Source organism: Pteropus alecto, unplaced genomic scaffold (assembly GCF_000325575.1).
Source record: "Pteropus alecto unplaced genomic scaffold, ASM32557v1 scaffold22, whole genome shotgun sequence".
Taxonomy (NCBI): domain Eukaryota; kingdom Metazoa; phylum Chordata; class Mammalia; order Chiroptera; family Pteropodidae; genus Pteropus; species Pteropus alecto.
This window is the reverse complement of record NW_006434839.1, coordinates 15,759,362-15,771,869: the sequence shown is the minus strand read 5'-3', so window position 1 is coordinate 15,771,869 and position 12,508 is coordinate 15,759,362. Positions and strand designations below refer to the sequence as shown.

Below are 12,508 nucleotides of genomic sequence, written 5' to 3'. Positions count from 1 at the left end.
TAGTCCAAATTCGAAAGTCTATTCTCTTTAATAGTATTACTGTAGTTTTACTTTTTGATTTACAAAGACTTTCAAAGTGCTTTTAATTAATATCATGCTGTTGCTTTTATTAACAAAATGTGTCTCAAAATAAAAATGATTCTTTTACTTTTGCTTCTGACAATATGTAATAAAAACAATCTAGGTACAGATTACCAAAGATTAGAATTGTAGAAGGTACCTTGGGATTGAAATCTTTTTAAATGCACATTTTCTTCCTCTTAATTTGATCTCAGAAATATCCCAGGCTCAAACATCATTGTTATTTTTTATATGTGCTCTAATCTTTTCAAAGATACAAAAGATTTTATGCCAAGAAAAACATCAGAACAGCAGTCTACAAAACACACACACACACACACACACACACACACACACACACACACACGTGGGAGCGTGTTATAAAGCTTTTAAATCCAATATGAAATCGGTATAGAAATGACCATTTCGGTGATTACAATGTGTCAATGTAGATTCATCAGCTGTAATAAATGCACCACTCTGGTGGAGGGTGTTAGTAATGGGGAAGGCTGTACGTGTGTGGGGGCGATGGGTGTGTGGGAAATCTCTGTATCTTCTCAATTTTGCTGTGAACCTCAAACGAGCCCCCAAAATAAAGCCTACTAAAAAATGAGTATCGCAATATTAAGCTGGAGAGTCTCATCATATGAAAGTCAGCTAATACAGATGAAAAGTTCTTTGATGATGTTCCACTTGATAATGATGTAAATCTTAGAAATTTTATTAAGTACATAAAAATAAGAATTAAAACCAGTAAGATAGAGCATTATTAGGTTTAACAATTAAAAGTTAAAATATGTGTAATTAATCGTTGATTTACCACACTTATATGACCCATAGACCTTGAATGTGTTTCTTTGTGCTGAGTTATTTGGCTGAACTGCTCAGTTTGGTGCTCGGCTCCAGAATAGAATGGAGATTATATTTCTAGTGTCATGTGTTACTATGGTTATGTCATCTGCTTTGACTCTGAATTCCAAAGTTTTTAGAGGAAAGAGCGCAGGAAGAGGTCACTGTATGGGGATAGAAAAATGGGAGGCAGAAGCAGGAGAGCAGTTGCTTCTCTTGGTTGGCTTTGGTTTTTTAAGTAAATGCTTCATTGACCCTGAGTCAGTTCATCCTTCTGACCAAAGGTCTCACATGAAAAGTCACCTCTCTGATAAGACATAGCAACCTACCCTTCACTCTGAAACCTGTACACGCCATACACCATCTTTGCAGCATCTACACAAATTCTCCTGGCCCATTAGTTCAGTTTGTAGCGGACGATGGGACCTGAGATGCTCTAAGCATCTGCAGTGTCAGCACATTTGCTCTGAGCCCTTCATGAAGTGGGAGAAGGTTTTGAGCTGGACCTGTGCCAGTACATATAGTCTTTAATGTTACTTACTTAATGCTACTTCTCTTTCTGGGTCTTTATATTATTAAAGATTCTATTTAAGCAACAGCAGCTGAATGATTTTGCCTGATGTGGGAGAAAATGTTTCAAGTTTACGGACTTTTGAAGCTTTTCACATCTAATTAAAAAAAAAAAATCTTTGTGTGTTAATTTAAGAAAAGAACCCCAAACCTCTGTTACAAATTCCCCAGACTTTTGTGCTGCTCTGTCCCTTCCTCCAGCCTGTCACGAATTCTGAATGAAAAACTTCAGGACTTGATGAAAACCCTTCTTCTTTACTTGCATTTAGTCTCTGAACCGTTTTATTTAAGAAATGTAGACACCTCTAAAATCTTATAGCATTTTTTTTCAATTCCCAGGGCAGTAAGAATGTAAATGACTCAGACTTTGGAATCTTTCTAGATTTTCAAAATGAAGCATTTAGGAATGTTGCTAGTGCAGAGTCACAGAGTGGGTTCTCCTGAAGCCCGGGCTTCATTCCTGCGTGACCCGGGCTGCAGTTTACAGTTTACTGAGTAAATGAATAGTAGTTAACAGGATTGCAAGGGTTGGAGAAAATTTAATTGATGCATTGTTTCAGAGCACTTTAAATAAAATAATTTTTTAAAAACTGCAAGTATGATTGAATTATTGAATTGACAAAATCTTAGAGCAGAAGTGGAACTTAGACCAAAAGGCTCTAAATGCTGTACTTTACAAATGGAGAACCTGAGAAAGAGAAGCTGAGCGATGTGCTGTGATATGCTCAAGGCTGCTGGTGTTAAGTGCCCGAAGTGGTCTACAACCCGTGTTTCTGGTTCCCTCTCTTTTCTCCAACTGCAGCTGGCTTCTTTTTCTTGTCACGCCAGCAGGACACAGTAGAGAAATTACAAAATTTTATTAATTTAGAGTGAAAGTGATCAATAGTGGTTCAAAAGTGAATCTGATATTTAAGTTAATTTACATTGATCTCTTTCTGTTGGTTTTAACAAGGTTTTACTGTAGTCGGCATTATTTTTGATATTTTTTTGCTAATAGTTAACCAATCTGTAAGTTCAGAAGAGGGATTAGCTTGTTTATATCTTTTTTTGCAAGTTAAAGTATATATTTGAACTTATGATAATATTTATGAAGTTTTTTAAGGTCAAGTTTTTGTAAAAATAGAGTTTTGTGGTGACCAGGCTTTATATTTGGAAGCAAGAATGCCCATCAGTATGAAGCGAAGACTGTGAATTTTTGAAACGGGTTTAGCACTGAATTTCTACTTAATGTCAATGATTCAAGACACTGAGGGCCTTTGGAACTTGGGAGTTTAGTTGCCTTTGAGATATGTTTGGTACTATTTTTTTGCCAAAGCTGAATTTGTAACTATCAAGTTATTCGTGTTACTCTATTTTCAATAAGGACATAAGTATTGCCTTTTATTTCTAGCAAATGTTATGGCTTTGAAATACATCGGGGTTTACAAAAGTATTCCCAAATATTTTGAAGATTTCTAAGGGCAATTTTTTTTATTTTTTATTTTTGGTTATTTATAAACCACTTTGTTATTCCAGATCTGACTTGCAGGGTAGGGTGTGGATGGTGTAGACAATACTTCACACCTACATACCCTCTGGGTTTTTGCATTCCTTTGCGTTAGCATTTATGAATGCCCAACTTACTAGAATCTTTTTCATTCTTCTCAGGTAAACATATTACCAGAAATACAGCATCAGCTTTGCAGAAAGGAAGGATTATGTCAAATAATTAGAAGATTTCCAGGTAATCTTTCTTTTGTCTCCTTATGCATAAACATGAGAGCTATGTAGGCTTCCTTAGCAGACACCAACTGGCAAGATGAGATCTCACATCAGCATATTAAGCTCCTTTGTCTATCAATTCCACTATCACAAATCTACCAGAATCCACAAGGTTTTGCCATTGGGAAGAACTTGATAATAAGGAATACAGGAATAACATTAATATTATTTCTTTTAGTTTTGCTTTCTGACTTTTCAGATGACTATTCCTTTCCTTCCTATGTGTTTGCCTTTAAAATAACTGCTGTTTTATTTTAAAAGCAATTATTATAGTATTTCTTAATTATGTAAAACAAAGTTTTTAAAAAGCATATTTCCTCATGATCGAGTGATTTTCATTATAACAAATGTGTTTCTTCTTTCTGAAATCCTTTCAATTTGTCTGTGTGGTTAAGACAGGATACTGAATGGCTAAATTGTGTCTTGACAACATTAGAAATTTGAGGTAAAAATTACCATCTTGTTTTCTCATAAATTCTTGGAGTGGAAAAAAACATCAGATGCTATATAAGTCCTCATAGATACAATTATAGCCTATTTTAAAACCCATCAGTGAAATGTTTCCTCAGATTTCTAGTTTAAAACCCATTTAATGTTTAACAACAGCTATGCCCCTAGAAAGTATTTTACTATATAATTGAAAGTTAGATCCACATAGCTTTATTACTTTTTTATTAGTTTGTGTGCCAGTAAAATCAGAAAACTGATATCTTAACCCATCAGCCTTTCTGTAGGGTTTCTGCTTCCACACCAAACATTAACCACACTGGTACATTTCATTATAAAGATTACAGTCTTCTGCTGTTGTTTACCAAGGTTTAAAATAAAATAAAAATGAATCAGGAATTAAACTTTTTAAATTAAAGATACTCATCGAAAATGACAACTGCGTAAATTGGTTCTGTAGTTATTGTTTTACATCACAATTGTAACTGACTCCATAATTCTAAACTTGTTTTGCTTTTGTAAACATCAGCTAGATAGTTTTTTATTTAATGAAAAAAAGGTTTTTGTGAGGAGCAAGTAAAATAATTATTTCCATTAATACACTACTAATACATGCCTAAAAAAAACAGTTAAGGTAATTTGAAAAAGAATTATTTACATTATGAAGAGTGCCTACATATTTTTAAGTTTTTTATTGTTGTTGCTGCCATTTACATTTCAAAATGGTTGACCCAGAACATTCAGTTTCTTTAGCACTGGAGTTAGAATAGAATCACAAGAATGAATGCCCATTTATAGCCAGAAATGGATTACCAGTTAAAAAAATTTCCCAAACAACTCTTAAGTTGATATTTTATATTTTGCTTCCACAAAATTAAGACATTTTTTCTGTTTTCTTTTGCTTTAAACATTTTTTTATTCTTAGGAACATCTATAAGTTTCAAATATATGTAGTCCTTTCTCCACTCTGTCTAGTGTGTCATTTTCTACTTATCTCCGTGACTAACGAGATAGTTTTATAGAATATATAACCTTTTAAATGGAATTATTGCTCCTGTCATGTTTTCTTAGATGCATAGCTTTAAAAGAATATGTCTACAGCATTATTTTATGATTTAATCTTTTTAAGTAATAACTTGTAGACATTTTCTATGAATATACAGCATATAATGTAAAGTCAGTATTCACAAAATTAAAAACATTTTATTTGTTATGAATACTGAATATTTCATATTGGATAGAGGTTAGTAGCGACCTGTCATTCCTCTTTGTAGCGTCAGTCAGTACTACTGCAAAGGTAAAGTAGTAAACCTAAACACAATATGTTATAATACAGTCGTTTTATTTAAAACCAAAATGGCCCATGCCATTTTAAGCTGTGTTTTATTTGGAAGTAAGCAAAACACTAATTTTGAAGCCAGAGTTTTTAGCTCTGCCAACTATTAGCTGTGTGACATAATTTCAGGGTGTTAGTTTTTTGTTTTTGTTTTTTTAATCTTAAAATGAGAATGAGACCATTTCATAGATTAAATTTTTTTAAAAAGTAGATTCCATAGGTATGTGTATATGTGTGTGTATAATTTGATTTGAAGAATAAATAGTATTATATATTATACCTAACACATAATGCTCAAAAACTGGCAACTGAATCATCCTAGATTTTAAAAATCAAGCAACAGGCCTCTCAATACTTAGTATTTTCTCTCTTCAGATGATTGATGTTTACTATAAATTTATGTTTCTGTCAAAAACTATGAAGGGTCTGAGATTTCTTCCCACCTCCAAGTTCACAAGTCAGCCTGCCATAGCTTCATGGATGCTGGCAGAAGACATGAGGCTCCTGGGTCTGAGACAAATGACTCTATTATTTACAGCAACAGTAGTAGGCAGACTATCAGAATTTGCCTTGGTTCACTGAATTTCAGTTTCCACAGGGCGATGTGAAGAGAGTAGGTGACACTTGTATACTTAGTGGTTTGTCGTTCAAGAGGAACTGAGCTTGGGGAGTTTGACTGTTTTATAGTGGGCAGTGAGCATGCCTGCCTTTTGCCCCAGAGGTAGACATTATTTGTGTAATACTGGATGAAACCTCTTCTTTGCTTTGGAGTGGGACACTATCTTTATACTTCAAAGCTATCTGCTTTATAAATGTCTTTGAAAAATTAGTTCAGAACAAAGATTGTTAGTGCCTCTCTTTGCAAAATATGCAGAAATGTAAAAGATTCATGGAGAAATGTCTCCAAATAGTTTCAGAGAAGAATACCTCACAAGTTGTAGCTCTGAAGCTTAATCAAGGTATACTTCTGAGCAAGATTTAAAGCCTTGTTGTGCTTCAGTTTTCTTACCTACAAAAATACAATGTTTGGCAATGATCGATAATGCTGAGATTCCATGATTCACTGCATTTTTCTCATACAGATGTCCTATCCCAGGTTTTATCTTAAGCAGCAGGCAGAGACAGAGATGCTGAGAAGTGAGGGATGATCACACTGGTAAACGTGGTTGGGATCCTGCAAGTGTGGCAGGACAGAATTTGGGCCAGGGGAGGAGGCATGCTTGAAGACAACACGTAAGACTAATACAGTCCGTTCCACTCCAAAGCTAAATAAAGTGTACCTGCCATCAGTCTCGTAACTCACACTGAAAGGCACAAACAAATCCAGGGAATTTTTACGGGCTTACACAAAAATTTATTTTTATCTTGCCATTTAATGCTTTGCTTTAAAAAAAAAGTTTTATAAATTTTTAGTTGGCTCAAACTTTTTGCTAATGTTTTGTGTGTTTTTTTTGTTTTTTTTTTACTAAGTCTGGTTTTTTCATAAAAAGGATATCTTTTCCATATTTGAAATATAAGTATAAAATAAAACATCAGAGAACTGTTTTATTTGGGTTGTAAGTTGTTGTTTTTGTTCTCTTTTATGCAGCATCATCATCCAAGAAGTCAGGGTTAGGAGTAAGTCAAATTTTTGGCTATTACTCATTTTTTCCAGTAGTGTTAGCTCTGAGCACTGATTTTCACATGAAGTTTGAAATGTACCCAAACTTGTACTCAAAGGTAGCATTTCGAACATTTTAGGATCTATGTCATCATTTTCTTAGTGAGTACATATGGAAAATAGAAAACAATAAATAAAATTTAATGCCTTTTTTTGTATCTAAACAAGATGACTTTAAAAAATTATAGATCTTTACTACCAAATATAAAACCTATCTTTGAAATAACATAATTAAACTTATTTTTAAACATTGACCAATAATAGCTATTTATCTTACATGGCACTGATGATTGTTTTTAATATTCCATGTCTATAAATTCCTATTTATCATACGAAAGCAGTGAAATGTTGTCAGGGAATCAGGTGGCCTAGCTTGAATTTAAATAAAGCAACATGAAAATTGTCAATGCTTAATACCATTTGAAGATTTTTATTGCTTTAATTTTTTACCTCCCCTTTGCTATAACTTGGAGGAATGTCTTCCTTTAAACAAGATTACGAGAAAAAGGACATTCCTAGTATTAAAGATAGGGGATTTATTTTTACAAGGTAATCAGAGAAAACTTTCAGAGAAGGCCAAAGTTTGCTTGTTCTCTGTGTTCTCAAATGCTGCCACCCATCTCTGTGTCTCCTGTAGGCTCCTTCATGTTTCCATCTTTCCAAAGATTTCCACCTTCTGCCTGGCACATGATTATATCTTTTATGCAAAAAATTATTTCTCCAAGCAAAATTCATCTCTTTAGGTGATAGCAGAAAGTAAGCTGATGGAACTAATGCAGACTAAATTACACCCTCACAGTTCTCAGAAGCCTCTTAAATGTATTTGCATTTTTACAGAAGCTTGCCAACCCAATGAATTACTGATGGGTAGAATTCTGGAAGTGCATTCAAATTCCTGTTTAGTTCATCACCAAGCCATCCACCCCTACAGCTTGGTGTATCCATTGACTAGTCTCCATCTGTACTGTGACCAGCAAACTTCCAAGTCTACATTATCTCATACCCTTCCCACCTCCTTCTTGTCCCTGAAACATGCAGTTTATTATTGAGACTGCAGCCAGAGTGACCTTTCCCCCAGCCCTTTACAAAGGAAACAAGTGAATTAGGCTTTCTCACAGTCTGTTGGGGACTAAAACAGTGAGGCTAAGGTAATTAGCTCTCTGGTGCTCTGACCTGATCCAGTGATAGATTTTTATCTAGATCAGAAGTTACACACCCTAATGTTTACAGGAGTTCAGCATGTGACATAACAAATTAATAATTAATTTAGAAGCTTGAGAGGCTAGAGAACCAGCACATTTTCAGTATTTGGCCTATCGTCAAATTTATAGACTCTTTAACATAAGCTATTTGGTCTCTAAAAGAAGAAGAGTTGAAGACATAGAAAAGTACAAGGCATCACCCAGATATACCTCAGCAATGTTGCAATAGAAAAAAATATCCTACAATCTCATTTCTCTGCTCCACACAACAAACACTGGAGAAAGTCACACAAGTTTTCTGTTCTTTCTCCCAAGGATGTCTTCTGCAGTTGCTAAAATGGAGAGTCATCCTTCCTGCAACTGTCAGCTCAACCACCACAACCAACACAATTGGCCAGTGACATCTGAAGCAACCTCTCCTAATTTCCCTCTAAAATACTTAGGAAAACACATAAAAAAATTTAAGAACTACTCCTAGCATTCACAGCATAGAAGAATATAGGAGAATTTCTCAAGTATTCTAAGGCTCATGGAAGTAAATTATAGTTCTTAGTGCTCTGTTCAATTCAGTATGGATAGAGAAGACCCTCTCCTACCTGTAGGATGGATTTCACAAGAGAAGACAGCAGAGTGTGCTGATGGTTTTGTTGTGGTTTGTAAAATGCTCTCTCCCAACGATTTTAGCCAGCCATCAATTGGGATAGACAAGTTAGACACCAGAAAATGGAATTTAATCTGTCATTCAACCATAAGCCTCAGAAAAGTCAAGTGGTGGGCCAAGAATACATTCCTTCTGAATTGAGCATATTGTTTTAAAAATGAAAAAAATATAAAGAAGAAAATAAATATCCTAAATGTATCTACCCAGAGATAACTACTAGAAACATTTGTGTATGTATTTCATATTGAAAATCAAACTGCCATTTGTGACAATATGGATGGACCTCGAGATAATCATGCTAAGTGAAATAAGCCAGACAGAAAATTCACATGATATCACTTATACGTAGGATATAAACCTAAAAGCAACACATGAACAGGACAAGCAAACAGTGACTTATGGATATGAAATATAGACTAGTAGTTACCAGAGGGGAGAGGGGTAGGAGAGGTAAACAGGATAAAGGGGGTCAAATATGTGGTGACAGAAAGAAATCTAACTATGGGAGGTGGATTTTTAAAAAGGAGAATCTAAACTATTATTATTCAAGAGTATCTTTCCAAGTGAAGTCTGTTTGATTTGCTGAGCTAGATTTATACTTTCTTTCTTCTGGATTCTTATTGTACATTGTGAAAGCCTCTGTTATAGCCAAGTCATATGTATCATAGTAGTATTTGTATGTGTTAGTCTCCCAAGGACTGATACTTCTTGATGGCAGGACCTTATTTTTCACATCTTAAGTTCAGTGAATGGTCATAGTTTCTGGTATATAGTAGTCCCTATAATATTCTTAAATGAAAGTTTTGAGGGGACACTAATGGAGCAGGTTAGAGTGGTGGAAGCTGAGCCCTGCCCATCATTGCCAGTGCCTTGGCAATGTTTGAACAAGTTTATTCGTTTACCCATTATGAGCTCAATATTGAGTTGGTGCTATGGGCAGAGAACAGGGGCAAGCAAAATAGAAAATACTGTCTCATTTTTCTAAGATATAATTACCCATTTTGAGCAATAAGGTATTTGCATCTATGAAAGAACTTAAGAATTGCTATAATATTACACATACACAATGCAGATAGGTATCAATAAATTACATGATGTTGTACTAACTTCTAGGTGATTACCATTGCTGCCAAGAGATTTATCACCTTATGGCTGTCTAAAAGGTTAAACTTAACACTTTCTCACATTGTTGGTTGATCCTCATTCATAGAGGCTGGACTTAGGCAAACTCATATTTTGTACCATTTCAACCCAAAATGCTTTAAATATTTGTTCACCATTTCTTTAGAGGAGAAGTTAAGTGCTGACTTCCAGAAGATGGAGTAGGAAGACCATGGTGAGCGTTCTCTCTCTTTACTGATCCAATAGTGTTTTGGTAATTCTTAGAGATTAACTTTCTAGGTAGTTTTCTTCATCTTAATGGTTTTGTATTTAGGGCAGAGGAAATAAATCCAATATTTCTTGCTGACTGTTGTGAAAGTGAGAGTATCTGAGAGACAGCCAGAAAACCTAAATCAGAAAGAAATAGCATTGATCTAGTTTACAGTGGATGTCCAGGTGGATTATTTTTCTTTTTTAAACTTTAAACCTTAAAAAAATCTCAGAAGCCTTATTTAATGAAGAAATGGAATTGCTTTGATCAATAATGGGTAAGATCTTCCCCTATTCATCCTCTCATTTGCCCTTTCTTTTCTTCCTCCTGGTAGCCCATGGAGGCAACTTTTGATGCCCGATACCTGCCCAACCCCCAAGAAGCTCCAGAGAGTTCAGTCTGCGAATCTCAACTCTAGAGAAGGAACTCTAGAATAGAGATAGTTAACAACTGTCAGTGAAGATGGGAAATACTTTTGTGATTCTTTCTATTTATCAAGCATTAAAGTTAGCAGAAATGTTATTTTCTTTCTTTCTTGTATCCTGTTTAGGCTTTTGGCCACTCACAAGAAGAAAATTAATGAAAATAGAAATAAAAATTTTTAAATGATCAGACATTCATTTAAAAAATTCCTTTTGTCTTTCCTTTTTATTCTTTTATTATACTAGTAATATACATTCATTATGAAAAGAACAGAAAATACAGATAAACAAAAAGAAAGAAAAAAGTGTAAATTTTGTGAAATTACACAATTTTCCATACCTTCCTTATTCATGGACCATTTTTACATTCTAGAGTACTATGCTGTTCAAGAGTGAAAAAATTATGGTATGTTTATCAATAGATAGCTATGAAAACATTAAAAAATGATAGAGATCTATCTACATTTACTGACATAGAAAAATATTCATATCATATTGTTGAGTTAAAAATAAAAATATATTTTATATTATTATATATCTTGCCTATTTATACAATATCTATGTAGACTCTATATTAACAATATGTTTAGAGATTGGATTAAACATGGCGGCGTGAGAGATGTTCCACGATCTCTCCCTTGAAACAACAATAAGCTGAACACCTAAAACAACAAAAAACACTCAAACTGCACACCAGCACGTCTGAGTGTGGGATCTGTGCGTAAGAGCTACCACAGGTCAGAATCCCGGGTGTCAGGCCGTGGACTGGGAGAAATAAAGAAGCTGCCTCTCCAAGCCGGAGCTCCCTGTAGGAGGAGGGCAAGGGGAGAAGGTACAGAGACTTCCCTGAACAGCCCTGCCTGAGAGTGCTGTGAGCTCCATGCGGCCGTGGCAGTGTCCAATCATCAGGGCAAAAGGCAGGGAAACAGGGAAGGCAGAAAAATGGGAACAGCGAGAAACAACAGTTGATTTTTACCAGCAATGGTTGCAAAACTGAGGCTGAGCCGCAACCTCCAACTCCCAACTCAGAGGGCCTCTCCCCCCATACCCTCCGAGACGAAACCCCAGGGAAATTGGAGCAAACGCTACTGAAACTGTCATTAACACTGACAGTAACTGAGAATGAGGGTAGCGAGCATTATTAAACATCTATAAGGAAAAAAAAGACATTATTAACACTTTATATAAAGCAGAGATCCAAGAGTCTTAGATGCCACTTACTGGAAACCAAAAGGAAAACACCTTATTTGCAACAGGCTAGAGACCGTTATAAAAAAAATCTTCTTTCTGAAAAAATAAAAAGCAGAACACACTTCCATTAATGCCCAGCCTGAGAAACAGTCCACTAAACACCATGAACTATCAAGGTAACAAGGCATCTCAGAAAGAAAGAGAAAAATCTCCAGAAAATAAGCTTACAGACATAGACATATGTGACTTAAATGACAAAGAATTCAGTATGGTACTTCTGAAAAAATTAAGTGGAATCTGAAATGAATCATATCAACAATTTCAGGAACTGAAAAACAACTAGATGAGCAGAATGACTTCTTTAGCACAGAGATTGAAACCCTCAAAAAGGTCCGGCTAGACCTTCTGGAGATAAAGGACACACTGTAAGAGTTGAAAAATGAAATAACAAGCTTGAGAAATAGAGTCGACCAAATAAAGGACAAGATCAGTGATATCAAAGATAGAAATCGAAAAATAAATCAGAAGGAAAAAGAGAGAAACTGAAGAATGAAAAATAATGAAATAGAAATATAAGAACTGGCTGATATCATCAAGAGATGAAACAGAAGAAAAATGGGAATTCTCAAAGGGGAGAAAAAGGAGTAGGGATTAGAAAGCATTTTCAGTCAAATAGTTGATGAGAATTTCTCAAATCTAAGGGATGAGCTGGAGCTTGGAATTAAAGAAGCCAATAGAACACCCAATTATCTCAACCCAAAAAGGCCTTCATAAAGTCACATCATATTAAAATTATCAGAAATCAACGACAAAGACAGAAATCTCAGGGCAGCCAGGGAAACAAAGATGGTCACCTATAAAGGAAAACCCATTAGATTATCGTCAGATTTCTTAGGGCAAATCTTACAAGCCAGAAAAGAGTGGAATCAAATATTCAAACTATTAAATGAAAGAAACTACCAGCAAGAATAATGTAT

The 12,508-nt window shown here is 34.9% G+C and overlaps 1 protein-coding gene across 1 annotated transcript in view; it reads left to right on the top strand.

Annotated features, from left to right (window-relative positions):
- Positions 1-12,508, top strand: part of CPED1 (cadherin like and PC-esterase domain containing 1) — a 251,847-nt gene that overhangs the window by 52,569 nt on the left and 186,770 nt on the right. Inside the window, exon 4 of the mRNA XM_006910573.2 lies at positions 3,127-3,202. Coding sequence (XP_006910635.1) covers positions 3,127-3,202 — 76 coding nt within the window. The remainder of the gene's footprint in view (positions 1-3,126; positions 3,203-12,508) is intronic.